Genomic DNA, 20958 nt, shown 5'->3' on the forward strand with positions numbered 1-20958 from the left:
GGGGTGGTGGTCCCCATGTGTTAGCTTTGTGTTTTGAATGAAGCTCAACAAATTTCGGCAACGTAAGACGCGAGGTTTTGGAAACAAATGCAAACATAGCGTCTCATGTAGGTGGTCGGACAAGTGATACCCGCTGGAGGTTGGCTGGTGAACAGCCCCGTGGGTTAGCAACAGGAGGACGGGGAACCTGCTGAGCTCTCTAACGCTTGTCCTCCTGTCACTTCCCTCAGACGGAAAAACAGGGAGCGGGTCGCTTTAATTTGGACGCCATCCCCCTTGGCGGAGGAAAAAGGCGCACTTCTATTGAAAAGAAAATCATCCGGAGGGGAGAGAGACGCTGCTAAACGGTTATGAAGTTTTAAGGTAGGCATGTTTACATGAACAGCACCCTTTCTAAATTTACATTGTGGGTCTTCTTCCGTCAGCGCTCTTTTTTTTTATTGGTTTGTCTATGTTAGTGACTTTATAACAGCTCTTAAATAAAGCTGAGCTGTTTCCTCGGCACATTCAAATATTTGGTAGATGGTTAACAAGTGTCGCGGTGTACTTTGTGTCAATACTAAGTCGTGCAATTCTTCACATGGTAGCTTGGGTGTGTTTATAAAAAAAAAAAGCTTTTAAACTATAATTATATACATTTTGTGTCACTTGGACTGCATTGAAGTGGGGCCACCGTGGGACCGGATAAACAGCCACTTGAAGCAGTTGTTTATGCCGCTTTGACCCGTTGACCTGTGTGTTGTGTCTGGTTGGTAATGCTGGTGAACCCACGGTCTGGGTTACAGGGGTCACTGAGCCTCAAAGCATGTCACCCCTCTCTAAACTCTTGTTCACTAATTGATAATGGGAAAGTTTGTAAACATCCACCACAGTCATTGTGACATAATGTGCAATATTTATGTGTAATTTCCTATGAGATTATTTCATGGAAGTGTTTCATGAAAGATGTGTGAAATAACAATAATAAGCTAAATATCACACTCATTGTCAGAGAGGTGTTCAATTTGATTTTGATTTTAGAGGTTGTAGTTTGGGATGCTGCTGAATTTTATTGCTTTTTTTTTTTTTTTTTTAGGTGTTTTTGATCACTTATCCTCTCTGTTTATATCAATTACTGTCTTTATGTACTGGCAGCACAGCAAATATTTTGATCTTAAAATGAATCTTTAAAGCATGTAAAGGTTAATGAAAACCATATGTAGTGCACTGTTGGCATGATCTTGGGCCTCTTTGTTGAACTTACCCTGTCTGGCTCCCATGACGACCCCCTGCCTGCCATGAGGAGAGACATCCAGTGACCTGCAATAGATAACGAGCAGCTCTCTGATTTCCCTTAAAACATGGTAGTACAATTAACATGGTGTCTTAACCTTGGGGTCTGAATACTCCTCAATTTTTATTGGTATGATGGGTTATTTGAGTCAAAACTATAAAACCCTTTATTACTCTGTTGTTAACCCTGTAGTTTTTCCCTTTTATGCCCTTAAATAGGTTTAAAGTTGGAGGAATCCACAATGTCCGACAGTATCATATATATTCTTCATCAGTTTGTTCCAGCTCTTTGTTTTAACTATATGATGCTTATACTGAATGAAATATTAAAACCTAAGACCAATATTTTTCCCAAAATTAAGCCCAACATTTTTGGTATCTTTTGAACTTTGACCCCCTAGAAGATTGTTGGTCTGTTCAGCATCAGCTTGCATTGACCTTGTCCTTTAAATGCATCCATTTAATTTATATGACCTTGATTTTTAAGGTCCTACTATTGCATCAGATGCAAATAATTTAGATGCTCTGTCATTTCTCCTAAGCTCAAGGTGACGCACCGTACCTGGTGGTGTGTTTTGATCATGACTGAAATTTAAAATAAAGTGATGAAGGAGAGGTTAGCATTTTCAGTTCAGTTGTCACAGCAACCACAAACAAGAGTCACCAAACTCCTTACACTAGTGGATGGTCCATGCAGCTGTAACACAGCTACTCTTTTGTGCTTGTTTCCTTGTCTTTATAGTGGAAGCTTGGTCAGTATTGTTGGAGCATGAGGAAACCCGTACCACAGAAAGGTAAGAATTTATTGTGCCACTCTCAGTATGATTACGGTATTTTACCCCAAAATATTTGTAACAAACAAGTAAACATCGTAGCTTGCAGGGAAAGATAGAAGTATGACACAATTAGTTTGACTTGGTTCCAACTAGTCCCTTTGTTGTGTCTTTGTAGACAGATTCATACATTAGCTTGTAATAGTCCTGTAATCCCTTAAAAAGGGTTGGGCATGTATTGCAAGGTATTGACTGATGAGAAAATCGCTTGTAGTTGAGAGCTTATTTTGTCTTCCTTGGCTCCTCCAGCTATAGAGTGGAAAGATGCCAGAAGGATCAAGCACGCCCGGAGTGGACGGCCCTCCCGGGTGCCCTCACAGTATCAAGGTAAATAAGGTGCAGCAGCCATTGATATATGAAGTAACTGTGGGCGATACCAACAGGAAACTTTGCCCAACTGTTGCCTCAGCGTTGTTTCATTAATCATCAAGACAAAGCCTGGTACAAATGCTGATAATAGATTTTGAGTCCTGTGTCTCTTTTTGTTGCTTTCTGTTTGGGCTCACAAACACTGCACTAAACCTGATGTATATAATTCAACTAGATATTAAGAGAACACTATGGTAATATGATTTATTATGAGGGTTTTCTGAGTATTTTTGTTCTTCTGAAGGGCACTTCAGTTGGGAGAAGTACCTGAAAGAGACTGGTGCTATTTCTGCACCTGCTTCATGCTTTAAACAGGTGAGCACATCGATGGGTCCTTGAAGAATGTCCACTCTTAACTCTTTAACCTATCCAAATCTTCCCCCTCCGCTGTTATTTTGCCACCATTCTTGAATGAACATTTGTCATCACCATCTAGAGCCTCACACCTCCAGTTAACGAGTTCAAGGTGGGGATGAAGCTGGAGGCGCAAGACCCACGAAACACCACGTCCACCTGCATCGCCACAGTGGTGGGCCTGACAGGCTCCCGGCTGCGGCTGCGTTTGGACGGGTCTGACAACAAGAACGACTTCTGGCGCTTGGTGGACTCCTCAGAGATCCAGCCTATTGGCAACTGTGAGAAGAATGGAGGCATGCTGCAGCCACCACTCGGTAGGAGCACACACACAAGTCATTAAAAAACATTGATTGATGTCACAGGATATTTCCTCCTTTTTTTATTTTTGTGGGATTTTCTTTTTCGTCCACTAGATGTCAGTGACTGACAGCACCAATTGTCAATCTGTCACATTAATACCTATAAATAACTTCTTGTCACAGCTCATGAAGCCACCCACCCAGGACATGTGTTGAATGCCCATGTGAAAAGACAAAAGAACCAATTTAGACTGCAGCGTTGATCATTGTTAGGGCTGCAAACAAACCATTGTTTTCATTATTGATTAATCTGTTGATTATCTTCTTATCTTCAACTGCTTTGTCTTTGAAATATCAAAAAGTAGTGGAAAGAAAATGCTCATCACAATTTCACAGACAATAATGTGACATCATCACATGTTCTGTTTTATCCGAACCACATTGTAAAGCTTAAAAAATGTTCAGTTTACAGGAACAAAGGGTTACAGTTAGGAGCAAAGCAGCAAATTTTCATGTTTTCCTTAAAATTTACTGAAATGATTAATCAGTTATCAAACTAGTTGGAGATTAATGTTCAACCAATTGATTAATTGATTATCCGTTGCATTTTAATAGTTTTTCCATGGTTTGGCTATGTCAGCATCACCATGTTCATTACACAACTCTAAAGCTGGTTTACTTATAACAACAATTGTCGTCCTCTTCAGGTTTCCGTCTCAATGCATCCTCCTGGCCCATGTTCCTTCTGAAAACACTAAACGGAGCTGAGATGGCACCGTCTCGTATCTTTCACAAGGTACCTGTACAAGGCTCACGAGCTCAACACACTCTGATAAACTAGTTGCTGTCACGTTTCACAAAAAAACAAGCATGTTTGTCTAGTCATTGTTACTTGTTTTGCTAGATCTTTTAGTCTACAGAAGATGGTTAACTCCCATCATATCTACTAGATTAAAAAAAAAAAATCACCCAAAGTTAAATTTCCCTAGAATTTGGTTGATATTTCTGAACATCACTATGCACAGATACTCACACATGCCCACGTCCATACCTGACCCCTTCCTTTCCCTCCATGTTCCCCAGCAGGAGCCTCCCGCCCCGGAGCAGAACTCCTTCCAGGTGGGCATGAAGCTGGAGGCGGTGGACCGGAAAAATCCCCACTTTATCTGTCCAGCCACAGTGGGTGCACTGCGTGGTGTCGAGGTGCTGGTCACCTTTGATGGCTGGCGGGGGGCCTTTGACTACTACTGCCGCTACGACTCGCGTGACATCTTCCCTGTTGGCTGGTGTGCCCTCACTGGAGACAACCTTCAGCCACCTGGCACCAAAGGTATGAACCTAAACAGTGGGTGGGAGGTTTTATGAAAAGGCATGTCATTTATTTGTCATTTTTTGAAGTGTCTCTTAAAAGAAATTGTCTGAATATTTAAACTCTATTGTGTCTGTCCGTCGTTTTAATGCTTGACTCTTGGATTGTGGTGGGTCAGAACAGTGATAAACATCGTAATACCTTGTTCTGTTGGAGTACTTGCTGGTATTTAGCTGTGGGCCTCTGAGGCTGGAGGTAGATTATGGTGGTCACAGGATTGAAATAGGCATTTAAGGGGGCACCTCGGTGGCTCACCTGGTAGAGCACGTACCATTAAGGCAGCGGCCCTGGGTTCGAATCCGACCCGCAGCCCTTTGCTGCATGTCATCCCCTCTCTCTCCCTGACTTTCCAGTCACTCTCTCACTGACCTATCCAATAAAGGCACTAAAAGGCCAAAAAAATAACTTAAAAAAAAAAAGAAATAGGCATTTAAGAAAATCAACATCTATCTCTCTTCACAAAAACAATGTCCCTGTTACTTTGGCTAAACTACAGAAACACAATCATCACAACAGTTTTCATTGGGACTTTTTATTTAGTGGGAGGTGGTTCCATTGAAAACTGTTCACAAGCTCTCAGTCCTTTGAATATCCATTATTTTTTTTAAGTAACCTTTTAAACTGAATCTGTCTGCATAGGTGGATACCACTAGAGTAGGTGAGAAAATGTGTGGATGAACACGTAGCTTTTACAGCTTACTTTTACACACACAAAGTTGCTTTCACTTATTCGCCCGACGGGATGTCTTTTCAGGGCAGTGGAAGTATGTAGAAAATGTGCTTGATTGACATGTCCCTCTCTCTGGTTGCATGTATTAATTAATTGATAGTTTCATCATTTTTTTTGTATATTGAGATTCACTGGCCTCACAAATTGACACCATAGCTCCAGCCAACATTACCCTGAGCAGAGGTCCATTCAGAGAGGTTGACTGAGAACACCTGTGTGGGTGTGCAGGGCTTATAAGATGAGGTTTATTACTATACAGAGGTGGAAACACGACTTTAACATTATATTACTTTGTAAAATGTTTTTATATATATTGAAGCATACACAAATTGTACACTTAGAGTTGAAGGAACACACACATGACCAAATGGCCGTCAACACAAAGAAAGATAACAATAATGATAACGATGTGGGCATCCATGCTAATGAACGATAATGTTCTGTAAACATTAGTTCATTATTTTGTTTTCCACATGTGAGATGTTGAACATGACACCCTGTCAATTTGGATGTATTTTGATTGGCGTTCATCAAATGGCTCTGAAAGTGATCCTGATGATATCGTTCGCCACTCTGGTCATTGTTATCGTAGTGCTGTGGACTCTGTGGACTGCCATCATCATAATTACAACACTGTTTGATTTTTCAAACAATATATTTATAGTTGCCTTTATAGTGTGGGTGGCCCTGAAGTCTCAGTAAAAATGAAACTTAGTAACCTTCATAAATGTGTTTTACATTACACTACAAGACGATTCTTTGAATTTGTCCACCCACCGTATTTTCACATTCGTGCTGGTAGAATCTGAGACCCATTTGTACAGCAAATGTGTTCAAGTTGATTTATATTTTCTGCTTGTTCGCTAAGCATTTTTCTGGTACTAGACAGCATTTTTTTTTTTTTTTTTTACACTAGTGAGTGGTCGTATTTTATTTAGTTATTTTTTTTATCCCTTTTGCTTTTAAATGCAAAAATTGTTGCAGAAAAGTAACTAGTTCACCACACAAATTTCATCAGTATATTCTACTGGAATGCTTTCATCACTTTTCATGGTATTTGGTGGTTTAGTTGGAGCACCGTGGTTTCACTTCACAACAGTGTGATGTGGATGCATCATCTGCCTGAAGGCATCACTTGGAACAGTTGATTAATTCATCAGCATGAGTTTGCTGTTTTTAATTCCTGAGAGAAATCTCTCTCCAGAGATCATGTTCTTTTGAACTGTTTGGAAAATTGACTTCCAGTGTCAAGTAACAGGATCTACTTGTAACACTTGTAACAAATATCTGTGCCTGTGGTTTTGCATGCAGTTGTGACACAATTTGACAATGAGCAGAACTGTATGATACATTGTTTCTTTGTTTTTAGCACATAAGGAGGTTTTCTTGTCACCAGTCAGTTGTCTCCGACAGCTGGAGCATTTCAGAAGTTGTAACTTAACCCAAGAACTAGAACCAGAGCTGGGAACTACAGTATGCAAACTATTATACAAGAAACATAAAAGGAAGGAGTGGATACGAGGGTTATCAGCCACAAGGTCAACTGTACTCATCCCTGAATCCACAGTTTGTGAAGGAGTGGAAAAGGAAGGAGGGAAATAGGGAGGCAGGACATGTCTTTGTAGCCTGCTAGTGTTTTATGAAGGCCTGGCACTCACCCATTTGGCAGAGTCGGGGCATGACGTGGTTGAAAAGAGCCCTGGTGCCCCCTCCACAGGCCTCTCGTTGGCACCCTGGCTAACAGGGTCTGATTAGACACTCTGGAGAGAATTGAGTTAAGCGAGAGGATAGAAACGAAGAGAAAAGACAGACATATGCTGTGAAAGGTAGAGTGTTTACATTGTCAACAGATGGTGGGAGGAGAGAGGAAGAGAAGGGAGGAAAAAGACAGAAAGGAGGAGCAACGCAGAGGAAGAGTGGGAGAGGAGGACAGGGCAGGAGGAGAGGGTGAATCTGAGGACAGCTGCGCAGACAACCACACTCTTTTGACTTTCCTTTGAGCCAGAGAGGTGAGTAAAGATTAATGAAATTACAGAAATGCAGTCTGAGTGATAGATTAAAAGCACTAGAGAAGATATCTTACTGTAATATGAGGCTAGCAGTGGTGGCTTTGTGAACTCAATGAACTCAGTGCACTCAGAGGGGAGGGGAAAAAACAAGGGTTGGCTTGTTGCAGGCTTGTTTGACTGTATTTACAAGTGCCGCCATCGATCAATGAACATCTAACCTCGAGCTCCGTAAACCTTTTAAACATATTATCAAGGAATTGTCCAATCTGTGGAGGATAAATCAGATGTCTTGTTTTTTCCTGAGCTTCACAGTGGCTCCCCTATGAAAAGTAGCAATAGCCGGCAGACTGAGCTTAGCATTGATTGGTGTGCCTGTGTAGAGGTGTGTTTAATAAATACAACCCCACGGGCCAAGACCTGTGTTAATGAATGTGGCCGCTCCTCTCGTAAATCTGTCATGGGTTGATCCACGATGAATGCCAGTGCATTTTAGTTTGGGTACCATTGTGTTTGTTTGTGTGTGCAGGCTTGCAGGTGCATGTGAACCCAGCTATCCTGGCTTTACTATGGATATTTTTCCTATACGGTGGCTTATGCGTGCAAACATTCTTGATGTTTTGAAGTTAATTTTTTTCCATCTTATTTGGTAATCTTTATGTATTTAATTTAGGCCCTCTCTTAATGTTAGGGACATGTGCTTTTTCCCTCTGTGATTTCTGACATGCTTCCCATCAAAAAAGGAAGGGTTTGTTTTCATGTGTGGGAGTTTGAGAGATAAATTTCAAGACTGTCTCACAGCTGTCAGCAGCTTCCTTCTTTATTAGAGTTTATTCCTCAGGCTTTTAAGGTGTTCACACATTTCTCCTTTTTTATTCTAGTCACAAGGGACTTGAGGGTAGACCAAAAGAAAACCATCTTTGATTACTTATGTCCCTTCTTCTAAAACATATCATTTTTATCCTTCACCTCTTGCCTGATATCTTTGTGTCCTTGTTTTTCCTTTGCTTCATCTTCATCTTGTTGCCTGTTACATTTCATTCAGTTAAAGCCTGTTGGTCTCATTTCACAATACAGTGCTATAGTGATACACTCTATCCACTATAATGATATACATTTTCCCACTTACCTTCGGTGTGAGATGGTTTGTGTTCATATTCTCGGGTTTTAAGACTTCTGAATTTGGAAGTGAATTTAATTTTCTTTGGTGCTTACAAAGAAAAAGTATCACGATTAGCAGTTTATTGATGTCATGCTGCAGGACAGTGTGTCCTGATGAATTGCTGAATGCATATGTTGTCCCTCCCTTAATCCATGTTTAAAAATTTTATTGCAGTGAATTTCCCAGGAGTCTGATTTCCGTGACCTTATTTATATGCAGGAAAAAAAAACCCAGCCTTGAGTTCACTAAGAGGTTAACATTCACAGAATGAGCAGGCTTAGGAAGCAAATTGGAGTGTGCACTTTATGATGTAACCTCTCACCCTTTTTCCTCGTCTCTAATGAAATTAATGAGAAAATAACTACTCCGACTGTGCAAAAGTGATTACATTTCATTTTACCCCCTGTGATTAAATGGGAAACCTGTAGCTATAATTATTAATTTGTTCCTTTTTGCCATTATGCCACAGTTTTTTTACTCAACTGCCTTTTTTCTTGTGTATCTGTCCATCTTTGTCCATGCAGTAGTGTTGCCTAAGAGCCTTGGGGCATTGACAGACGGGAGTGTGGAGAGTCCAGCCATGCACCCCACCCCAACGGTGGGCAGACCTCCAGGTCAGAGAGGACGTAAGCCAGGTCGCAGGAAAACCAAGGTCACAGGGCCCTGGGGTCAGAAGGCGTCAGTGTTGGGACCACAGAGCATCCAGCCAGGCAAAGACCTGGGGCCCATCAAGATCCCCAAAAAACGAGGGCCCAAGCCTGGCAGTAAGGTAGGCATGAAGTGGTTTAAAGATGCCATCAGAGACAGTTGGTTGTCTTCAATTTCAGGGTCAGTTCATCCTAATGACAAAAAAAAACATATTTTCCCATTTACATCTGGTGTGTAGCCATACAGATAGTTTTGCTTTTACTTTCCCAGGTTTTGAGATGTTTGTCTGAGATGTGTGTCTCCTCCCAGAAACAGTGGTGGGAAAAAATCGTAGGCTCTGTGGGGACAATTTCTACAGTAAGGTTTGAGGATTGTCCAGAGTAACGAGGACATTGTTTCTGGAAAGACATGTTGGTCTTGACTTTGACTTTTTCATGCTGTGAGCGCCACAAAATACCATTCACCTCCCTTATATTGGGATGGCAAATATCTGTAAAGTAACACAGCCTGAAGAGTTTCCCTGTCTTGAATCTGTGTCTCCTTTGCTCTTTTTTTGCAGTTGGGCTGGGCAAAGAGAGCTGGCTGGCTGGAAGATGCTATGGCTGGCCCAGGAAGGCCAGTGACAGGCCCAGGGCGAACCAGGGGCAGACTGCCTGCCAACTGGGCACAGAGGATAGCTCTGCAGCAGGCACAGAATCAGACAGAACCTATCAAGATCCCAAAGAAAAGAGGGCCCAAGCCTGGTAGCAAGGTATCTCTCCTGTACATACATATACATGCATTACTGGACAACTGAAGATTACTTTATAGCATTTTGCCAAAACCAGTTTTTAGAAAACATAGTATATTACCTGTTAGCATCTCAGGAATCAACAGCATGTGTTGTCCAGTGCGCACCTTTACTTAGACATTTTAGCCCATTTCAAAATTTTACATCTGTTGATATATGTCTAGTCTCTGACATCCCACTCTCATCTGTTCTGTTACAAACTTTCTGACCTGTTAAAACGGACAACACCTCAAGAGAATAAGTTTCAAAATGAAAATTGGAAAAGGGTTTATCTTTCAACATGTTTATTGTGTCCTGAATGAAAAGGTATAAATCAATACCATCCTGCTTGTATGTGTTTTCCAAGTACGGCAGATTGAGCCGGTTTCCATTTCAAATGAACTGGGCAAAAGCACAGTGGTTGCACGCAGCCGATGTTGGCAGCATCTAGTTTGTGTGCTGGCAAAGCAGGTAGCTGCTCTCATCAGGCCCCAATAATGTACTGAGGAGAGATTATTGGAAATACTTGGCAGAGTTTAACATTTCCTTTTGATCTTTGTTTTGATTTCCCATGTTACAACTTGTTGCATTTACACAATGGCACTTGAAATATGAAAATACAACAAAGTGCAACATAAAGAGTCACATTTCATGCTGTATTATTAACTAACCCTATCAAATGTCCTGATGGCAATGAACCAGTAAAAGCTGTAAAATGTCTGAATGTGTCTGTTTGTATGCAGAGAAAACCACGCGTGGTACCTAATCCAGTCCCCACATCTCCCACCAGCAGCACCCCAGAGCCCGACACCAGCACTGTGCCTCTGGACAATGCCACCATCCCCAACTCTGCACTACAGGCTCCCACAGGTATACAGCGTACACAGACCTGGACGTGCTGCCCATTATTATTGATGGGTTTTCCTACCTGGGATGTTCAGTAAATGTTTCAGACTGTGACTCGTGCTGTCACTTACTGTCACTAGCTTTGTGCTGATTTGGAAACAGAGTCTGACAGATACAGATTATAGAAATGTACAGTAGCTTGGTTTCAATTTGCAAGTATAGTGAGTGATAAAGAGTTTCTGCCCCTATTGTTAATACTTGGAAACAAGGCTTAAAGTCAACAAATCCAATTGATTAAATATCCTCGGCTTGTTGTTCCGTCCTGTAGTTTGTGTGTACCTTAACAAATACGGCAAGGTGGGACCCCATTTGGACCAACGGCGTATCCAGCAGCTCCCAGACCACTTTGGGCCAGGCCGGGCCTCTTCGGTGCTTCAGCAGTGTGTCCAGGCTTGTGTGGACTCTGCCCACAACCAGGGCACTGTCTTCTCTTGCCTCAAATCTGGCCAAGGTGGCGAAATCATCTCAGGTAAGAATCACACACATAGCAGCATTTATTTCAGGTATTCGAAAAAATTAGGATCTTGCCTTGTTAAGTGTAAATTCAATTTTAATTGTTACATAAAATGTGAGGACTAGAAAACTTGAATAAAGCTCACTCCCGTTGACACTCGTTTGTCCTGTGCAGCCTACTTTGACCAGCAGCAGCACACCCTGACCCTGCCCACAGTCAGCAGTGTCACCTACGTTCTCCGCTTCCTGGAAAAACTTTGCCACAACCTTCACTGCGATCCTCTGTTTGGCAGCCAGCCTGTAGCCAGAGGAGGCCTGCACTACAACAGTCACACCTACACTACAGGTCAGGACTGCACACTGCTCCAACACCTTCTTGGTGAATGCAAATACCAAATTTCATTTACAGCCACTATGTTGAACTTGTCCTCATTGTTTGAATCAAATTTGATGGCAGGGATTGGATTTGTCTGGAGTGAAGCATCTTTAGAAAACCAACCGTAGATTTAGCAGCATCCATTTAATTTTTCAGATTACATGTGCACATTTTGTTGAATTTGAAAAGGATATAACAATAAAACAGACTGACATTTTACCCATTTATTACATATTAATGTCATAATGAACTGACCTTTATGACAGCAATTGTATTGGTGCTTTCATTTTGATATTTTTCTGTATGTTGTTGATTTTAGGAGATTAAAAAAACTCCCTACAGTTGGCTGTATGCCTCTAAGAAACAAATCTTGCAAATGCTCAAGGGAGGTGCAGCATGTGCCTCCCCTGAGTATCTGTAGACTGTTATACTGCTGCACGAAAGGAAAATAAGTAGTTTTAATGAGGGAAATTTCATGGCTGGAGTTTAGATTTCTTGGGAACAAGATAAAGCAGAAATTAAAAGAAATTGTGTTGGCTACAAGCTGTACAGCCATTTAATAGCATGCTGACAACAAGCTACTTTTTTGAAGTGGAGTTCAAATGTTAAATGAAATGTGCTGTTCATTGCCAAGCGGATTGCTTGTTTTACATGCTGAGAAACAACATTGACACAAACCAAATCCATTGGTTAAGAATTTACACATTCAACAAGTTCAGTATTTCCACCACTCAAAATACACAAATGTCTGGATTGCTCTTGCCCAGCGGCCTCAGCAGAGTTCTAGATAAGTTTAACCAAATGATACACAGTGTGGTTCACTAATCTGCACCTTTACTGCCTCTAGCTGTATCAACTTCTGCTCTTCCCTCCACATGGGCTGCTTTTAGAGAGAAGAAGTTTTGGTGACAGCCTGACAACGGGCCCAGGCCGAGGCACCAAGAGGTTCCTTCAGAACTACAACAGTCCCCTTCCCCAGAAACTGGCCAAAATCGCCCGGCACTCCACTGATGGTACTTGACTTTTGTAATCTTAGTCATTTATTTAATCTACCATGATCCTCATGCACTGTGGACTCTGGTATAATTGGTAGTCTGATGACAGTCATGTCAGGACGAAGAACAGCCTTTCTAGTTAGTTTGCTTAGCCCTAATAAGGCACTGTATTATCGCCTTTCATGATTGGCTTTGATTCCACTATTAACAGTTAAAATGTATTTTTCCTCTGTACTGGAGGATAACATGCCAGCTGCTGTGCACTACATTAATGCGGAAATATGGACCAAATTTAGCCATACCCACTTTGTGCTTTGCTGGATCATTTTATATGTGAGATATTCTGCTCCTGGCTGCCTTTGGATAGTATTTTTCTTTGTTCTTTTATTTGTTAGTAAAATATGAATTAAAAATAAACTTAAGTCAAAGATTTCACTGATTAAACAACCCCTCCACTTATGCATATAGTATTTATTTTATTATAATCTGTGGCTCTTAACTTTAACACTGTGCTACATTTTATATGAGACATTTTATTCTATTAATCAACTGCTCTGAGTTGTCTGGAAAAACCTTTATATAATCATATAAAAGGTGCTAATAAGACAGAAGAAGCTCTTGGCTCAAGAGCGAGTGGTATTAAGTTCGGGGGCAGGAGGTTAATCATTTAATCATCTTTCAATTTCTTTACATTTTAATTATGTTAATGGAATATTTGAAAAGATTTATGTTAAAGGGCAACACTCACTTTTACAGACAGCAAGAACACACACAAATCATTGTAGTGTGAAATATGTCATGAGAATAGTGGAAACACTTCTTTACATTCAGTATTTTAATCATTCTGTATTTACGATGTTGGATTTCTTGGCTGATGGTCTCTTGTTATTTGGGATTGTTTCAGTATCAGTGTTTTATTGTCCCCAGGCGAGTCCTTCATGGAGAACAGCGTTGCCGCATCAGAGCACTTAAAGAAGAGCCCTCTCTCTCCAAACTCTACGGGACTGCCACCCGGACTGAGGTCGCCCTCTAAGCTGCTGCATCACAACAACTTTACAAGTAGGAAGAGACACTGATATAGGAAACGCTGTCACTGTCTACATCTGTACAACATTTCTGTACTGACATGTGGTAATATGAAAATGCTCCTCAGTGGGTGATCAGACCGAAACTTCCCGACATTTGAAAAAAAGGATGTGGGCATGTGCTTCTGATAACAGTGCACAGTAGTATATAATATTCTGGTGAAACATTATAGCAGCATCATCATCATTTTATCTTTCATTGTGGAAATCATGCGACAAAGGGCAGAAAATCAGAAATGTGCGCTTACACATATTTGACTGGCCGACATAGCAGTTTTCCGGATGATGACCCTGCATGTTTTTTTGCTGGAGCCCTCTGCATGGACAACCAAGCTGTGATGCCCGAAGGCCCCATTCAAATGAATAAGGGAGCTGCATTTTCTTTCCCACATTGCTGTTTGTCTCCCTGAATGGAGCATAACATCTTAGAATGAGAGGAATCGTACTGAATGAACTGTAAGTAGGCTTAACCAGTACAGTTTTTAAGACTGATAATGATACATTTGAACATGTTTGTCACGACTTGTAAAAGAAATTATGTTTGCTACAAACGTTATATCTTTCTGCAATGAATAGTGTTTACAGATTCAAAGCTCCCAGGTTGTTGGAATTACTTAAAGTGGGTAAATAGGTAGAGACAGAAACAGTGGATGCTTCTGTTTTACTACATTCTGTGTCTGCACACATGGATGTGCTCACAGGTTTGTGGGCATGTGCATTTATAAAATTAGCCCTCCACCAAGGCATTCTTAGGTGTGGGCAGATAGGGAAATGTACAGCACGCTGAGTTTGAGCATTACTTGTTTTGTCAAAATGAATAAAGCAGGTTTTACAATTAGCACAGGACGTGCAAAAGATTAGCTTACATGCTAGGAAAGCTCCAACAATTGAGACGTGATAAATATGTATTGTATTTTCTGAATTATATTTTGGTATTGCAAGATAAAGTGCGTTAATGCGTGTTCAGCTAGTGGATCATTGTGGAAAATATTGAAGTAACGTAACATTTAGGCAGATGACATTCTCAGTGAATGAATCTGAGTGCGGACTTCTGCCTCCTCAGGTTCAGGCAGTTTCCGGGAGAGCCCGAGGCCCAGTGGTCAAGACCCCAACCTGTGGACAGTGGAGGATGTCATGCAGTATATCAGAGATATCGACCCAGTACTGGCTCCTCATGCTGACCTGTTCAGGAAACATGTATGTATTTGCACATAATGGTGAAGATGCTTCAAATGACGGTGTTCTGCGTTCATATAAACCTAAACATTTTTTCTCTGATACTTGAAACAGACTTTTTAGGTTACACTGAACATGTGTTTTTGTTTAGTACCTTTGCTATTTTGGTGGATGTTGCTTAATAGCACATTTCTTTCACTTCATCTTCCCTCTGCTGCAGGAGATTGACGGCAAAGCACTCCTGCTGCTGCGTAGCGACATGATGATGAAATATATGGGCTTGAAGCTTGGTCCCGCCCTTAAACTCACCTTCCACATCGACAAGCTCAAACGGCCTTGAGGAGGTGAGCCGACCAGCAGCAGCCTTCCAAAGGACTAAACTCCAAGCTCACCTCCCTGTTCTAGGATCAGTATATAATGCACTGCATATCGGACATATACTGACCATTTACATGTAGCAGCTTCCATCAGACCACCATATCTGGTATTACATACCCCTGTCCTGACCTCATCCAATGAGGAATGTCTATTTTGTGTAGCACAATCCAGCCCTAAGGCAGCATGGGATATGTAGGATCACCCACTTGTCTGTCGTCTGTTTTGCATTTCAGTATAACTTGAAGAGTCATATGTGGCCATTTTAACTGTAAAAGGCTTTTTTGGCCTGCTTTTATTACGTTACATTTATTCTGTACATTTCATATTTTGTACTTCATGAATATATGGACTTATATGGTATTTTTGCCTTTTTCAACGGTTTGTGTTGGATATGTTAAAGAAAGAAAACCCTTAAAGGAAGAAAAGAAATCACTACATTCATCCCAATAGTTGGGAATGCTTCTGATTAACTGTCTCTGTTTGAGGCACAATTTTGCAACTACAACATTATTAATTATTGGGAGAAAAAAACATGTTTTATGAAAGGAAAAAAAAACTTTATTCTGAAAATATTGCCATGAGGAAATCTGTTTCTTTTGTCTTACTCTGGATGTTGTTTACAATGCCTTGTCTTGTCTTTGTTATTTGTACTTTTTTAATTTTTTATACTATATTATTAGAGTTCCTACATGGAGAGCCCTATCATACTTAACATTGTTCAATAAATATATAATAATTAAACAGTTGGTGTAGTTTTGCTCTGCTACGCCTTTTAGGCTACAATTTGTGATTACAACCTGTTTACACTCTCTTGTGTTCACACTCTCTTGCTACACAAATAGTTTCATTCACTTGTTATTTAATTAAGAGAATTATTTATCCCTTTAATTTGCCTGACCTTTTCATATACACTCATTATTCTGTATACCACATACTAATGTAGGTTTGACAAATCTGACATTTTGAAGCTGTTATGCATATTAGGTATATATATATATTGTAACTACTGAGTTAAAATTGGCAAATCAGTTTAAAATTGTGCAAGCACATATATAATTACAATATTATTTATTCATATATTTTACATATTTTTATTTTGAAGAACACAGTGCCATCCTCTCAGGTTTTTCCATTTACAGAAGTTGACCAACAGAGGGCAGCACAGCCCTGTTTACCTTTTTGTGGTCACGTCTCCTTGCTGTTTCTCCTTGGGACTCACTGACATGCACTGCCATAGGTGGCCATGTCTCCATCTGGTAGACTCAGCATGATAGTGTTGGTGATATTTTTATACCATGTAATGCTGATTTCTCACGGTTGTTATTTTGTTGCTTCATTCTCAGTATTTCTCCTGTATTGTTGTGTTGTTATTTCATTTATTCTCCGTGACTTAAAGACCCTCTCTTTATGATTATGTGAATCTATTGTTCATGTTATTTCTGGTAAATACTGCTGTCATGGTTTCTGTCAGTACATGAGTGGGATATTAGGTTTGTGGGCGAAAAATTACTTGTGTCTGCTGAAGCAACTCAGCCCAAGACAGAAAAATCTAACCACATCCTCCTAGTGAAAACAGGAAAACGTATCACGTTGGGCTGAAAACAGTGACCAAACCCACTGATTCTAACTGACATGGATGAGTCTGAATGTGTGTCTGTGTCTGTGTGAGCATATGACACATGCACACAATCTGTGCTGTGTTTGTGTTTTATGCTCAGGCACATGTGACATGCTCAGAGCTCATGGCTGACGCCTGTGCTTGTTGATGTGTAATAGTAACCAAAGTGTTGAGCATGAAACCAGAGCTATTTATAGAAATAACAGCTCCTCGTGCCACATATTGTGTTTGTGAAGGTTGTGAGGTGAGTTTTCGCATTACAGTGGGATTTTTATCAGGAGCCGTTCTTGTTTTCCTGATGGGGCAGCAGGCAGAGGTCTCTAAGTATTAAGGTGAATATCCAACACCACTGGCTGGGTACTGTGAAAACATACAAGCAAGATAGATTATCATTACTGTTATGACATACAGTACAGTGCTATTAGGAACTATGGGGAAATCCTACCCTCGATATTTACCAACAATGCTGTGCAGAGCTCCTGAGTCATCTACTGTCTTAGCCCCAACAGTCATATACCATGTAAAGCCCAGACAGTTTCAGTATGTATGAAAGGAAGTTTTGCGGGCTTGCAGATCAGTCAAAACTGTGAGAAAAAACGGCTTCACTGTCTGTGCCTCAGGTGCTATTGCATAAAAATGCCAGTCTGCAGAACCAGCATGGCTTGTTGCACTCTGCAGACACTTTTGGTCTCAGGTAGAGAGGAACACTTAAAAAAAAATAAATAAAAAAGTAAGGTGCTCAGATCACCACCTTCTTCCCTACCTAGCTGATCCCAGAATTCCCAGCATGCCTTTGGGCTGTCAGTTGAGGTGCTTACATTGAGGGTGATGGTCCTGGTGTTCCTGCAGAGCCCCGAGGCCTCAGTTACAGATGACTTGTACTGGAGTTTCTGTGTCAGGTTGTTCTTTGGATAATTTTTCCAGACTGCGAAGGCCTGGTCTGTAACGCATGAGTAGTTTTCTCTGACCATGTATGTGCAATTGCCTCAAAACAGAGCAAACAGAATGAAATATCAGTTTACTTGAATAACTATCATTGTCAAAGGATTATTATTTTTGTTTAAATGCAAACTACAGGTTTGTTTTACTGCATAATGAGGGGAAAAAAGAAAATGGGATCACATCCCAGAGGAACCGTGACATCTCAGGAAAGTTGGCTCACAGCATCAGTTTTTGTCTTAGAAACGATGTTTGTAAAACATGACACGGACAGTCATGTCTAGCTACAGATGTGTCTAAAATCAAATCTGATTACATCACTTTCCATAAATGAGGCTGCAGACCTGCTTAGCTTGCTAGACTTCTGATTGGGTGATAATATCTACTAAGAACTGTGTCTTGACAGCCCTCAGCCCAACACACTCACTCTTGTCTGCCCCTGTCTACAGATGGTGTGGGCCAGCTAATCCTGCGAGGAAAATTTGTCACACGATAGTGTGGGTATTATCTATCAGTGCATGTGAAAAAGGCAGAAATCACACATAAACATATGGACGGACACAAATATATGGATGAAAATTACTCACTGGCATAAACAGTCAAAATGCATATGGTTTTCCTTGGCATAAACACACTGCTTTTGCAGTACATTCAGATTTCACCAGCAGGATAACACTTGTAAAGCCTGACAAGAACTACTCTCTTGTATTAATTCCACCCCCAGCCTATAGCCTGTTACTCTGTCTTTGGTAGCATGTGCTTGCCACTGTCACCAGATTAGCACGCAGGCTTAAAGCCCTGCTCACAAAGACACTGTGTACAGAACATAGCTTGCACTAATACTGTTTCCCTCTTTTCTAACCTACGAACCTGTAATTCTCCCGGGCTGAGCCGAACAATTTTCCAGCTCACGTTAAATTAAATTGCGAGTACAGGAGGTGAACACAATAAGATGAACTCCTCTACAACATATACAATCCAGTGAAGTGAAGCTTATAACGTTCAATCTTTGTTGAGACTGTCAGATTCAACTCCATATTATATTATTCAGTAAGGTGTAATAACAGGAACACCTCGGTTGATTTAACACAGCACTGGCACAATGTCAACAAAAATTGAACATTTTAAGCTTCAAAAGTGTAATATTATTTTCACAGCTTCTATTTAGATTGTGTCCCATTGCACAAGTGTCGCTGTTACAGTGTCAACTCCCTGTTAAATGTTAGTATTTCTTTATAATCTGCTTGGCAGGTTTTAACACATCGGAGTGCCAAACGATAAAGTAGTTTGAAAGGCAGTTTAAGATTATTTCTATGGCTGAATTGGTTTGAATTACATGATTAAAAAAAAACTCTTCCACCTGGTAATCCATGCAGTTTAAAGACTATCAAATAAAACACACACTAAATAATATTTTAACAAGGGATATTATCTGAAATCTCTACTGGGTAAGTGCTGACACCAGGGTTCACTTTCTGCCTGTATTGCGAAACCGCATGTCTGCTCAGTTTGGTTCAACTGTGTAAATCACACAGGCCTTAAATATTTACCACCTTTAGACATTGTTGGGACACCTTGATGTGTTTGAGCTGCCTCGACGGAGAAGTGTCAGCTGTGTGCAGGAAAATAAATTATTTACACCCCCTCCCCTTTACTTCAAAGAGCTGGCAAACCGTTCAACCCTCAGATTTGGGGAGGGGGGTCAGAGGAGGAGTTGCTAGTCACTAGGCAACGTCTGTGTCACCTGCCCCGACATGCCAGAATCAGCAACTTACCTGTTTAAAAGCCTCTTTCTGCAGAATTCACATGGAAAACAAAACAATTACTGAGACACAGCTAAACTATGCGGCTCCAGGAAAGAAAGTGCGATGTGATTAGCGCTTTTTCCCCTCGTGTGGGGAAAGAGGAAGGGGTTTTGTTGCTTACCAGCTGAGTCGCTGAGCTTTTACTTAAAAGCCCAGGAGCAGAATCCAACAGTGCAACAACTGATGTTTTCCACTGAAGGCCTGTTGCATTGAAATATCTGTGATGCCTTATCGTTTGTTTTTTTTTTTTATGAGAGGGGTACTTAAAGCAAGGGGAGGGAAGAGCAGTGTCCAATAAGAGCACATGTCAAGTGGAGATATAAGGTGACTGTTCAACTAGAAAATCAGGAAGTTCGGCTTGAGCAACATGTCCACTGAATGAACCCTGCCCTGAGGGATCTGCTGTTTGTTTACCCCCTGCCAGCACACACTCTTACACACAGCCTCTCACACACACAGAGTTAACACAAAACATGCCAAAAAACCTCCAAACTCTCTTGTTAAAGCAGACAAGTTCAAACCTGCACCCTCCCCACACAATATTCACACACAGACAGAGCCGTGTCCCTGGTTGTCAACAGATAACTCATCCTCTCATCTGGGAAACTAGAGTTTGATTCTCACTCTCATTGCGAATTTCACTCTTTGCTTTACAGTTATTCACACTTGGGGGATTCTTGAAATGACGTTTTTGTTTTTTTTTAATCTCAAAATTAGCTCACCAGTGAAAGGTAACACTCAGTTTAGTCATACTGTTTTAAAATGACAGAAGCGCCACAACATCAGTTACATTTTTTTTTTATGTTCTTCAACTAGTGGAGTTTCCTCATTGAACCAATAATGGATCCACCATAGTCTACCAACACGGTGTTGTTGTGGGTGTAAGGATCACAATGACCAGAGTTCAGACATAAATCCTTTATCTTCCCCTGGCTCCACACTGATATTGTGGTATCCCTGTCTGCCTGTTTGATCAGGTTGTGTGCTGATGCTGTGTGTGTGCAAGTGAAGACCTGGCCACGCGTGACAACAGCAAATGACCACCTATCTGTCACTGGCGCTAGTGCCTGAGATTATCATGAGCTCAGGCTTGGCACCAGCTGGCCCAGAGCCTGGGATGAGAAAACTAGACAGTACTCAATGCACAGATATATACAATTCATTCACAGATATGAAGCAGAAGAGAGGAATGTAATCTGGATTGCATTTAGCATACCTTGCACGGTGTTTATTGCAGGGTTTTCAATGGAATCATAAAAGTGTGGGAAAACCCGGTTAAGAAATCCCCGAAGAGTAGAACAAAAAATCCCTCAAACTAATTTCTCATTGTAAGCTGGAGAAATCCTTACATTTTCTCTTCGCCCCTTCTTATCGTCTATCTCTTTCACTTTGCCTGTCTGCCTCTCTATCACA

General features: G+C 41.0%; 2 protein-coding genes across 7 annotated transcripts in view; both read left to right on the plus strand.

Moving 5' to 3' along the window:
- LOC139612719 (polycomb protein SCMH1-like) overlaps nt 1-15924 on the plus strand; it is a 61297-nt gene extending 45373 nt beyond the window's left edge. For 2 of the 5 annotated variants that reach the window (XM_071468593.1, XM_071468592.1), the window contains exons 2-17: nt 231-363; nt 2015-2066; nt 2355-2432; nt 2719-2789; nt 2911-3145; nt 3838-3926; nt 4214-4460; nt 8922-9166; nt 9605-9796; nt 10558-10684; nt 10989-11189; nt 11349-11519; nt 12440-12562; nt 13472-13603; nt 14693-14826; nt 15026-15924. In XM_071468593.1, the coding sequence (XP_071324694.1) occupies nt 2042-2066; nt 2355-2432; nt 2719-2789; nt 2911-3145; nt 3838-3926; nt 4214-4460; nt 8922-9166; nt 9605-9796; nt 10558-10684; nt 10989-11189; nt 11349-11519; nt 12440-12562; nt 13472-13603; nt 14693-14826; nt 15026-15145 (2190 nt within the window). In that variant the 5' untranslated portion in view covers nt 231-363; nt 2015-2041 and the 3' untranslated portion in view covers nt 15146-15924. The remainder of the gene's footprint in view (nt 1-230; nt 364-2014; nt 2067-2354; nt 2433-2718; nt 2790-2910; nt 3146-3837; nt 3927-4213; nt 4461-8921; nt 9167-9604; nt 9797-10557; nt 10685-10988; nt 11190-11348; nt 11520-12439; nt 12563-13471; nt 13604-14692; nt 14827-15025) is intronic. The other 3 variants (XM_071468590.1, XM_071468594.1, XM_071468591.1) reach the window with 2 other exon arrangements.
- Nucleotides 9726-20958, plus strand: part of rps19 (ribosomal protein S19) — a 249818-nt gene continuing 238585 nt past the window's right edge. The window contains exon 1 of one of the 2 annotated variants that reach the window (XM_071468614.1): nt 9726-9729. The gene's annotated coding sequence lies outside the window, so the exon portion shown is untranslated. Of the gene's footprint in view, nt 9730-18255; nt 18260-20958 lie in introns of those variants that run through there. The other variant, XM_071468624.1, reaches the window with a different exon arrangement.

This window comes from Trachinotus anak, unplaced genomic scaffold (genome assembly GCF_046630095.1).
Source record: "Trachinotus anak isolate AG129_WGS33_773 ecotype Australia unplaced genomic scaffold, CSIRO_AGI_Tana_v1 ptg000032l, whole genome shotgun sequence".
Taxonomy (NCBI): Eukaryota; Metazoa; Chordata; class Actinopteri; order Carangiformes; family Carangidae; genus Trachinotus; species Trachinotus anak.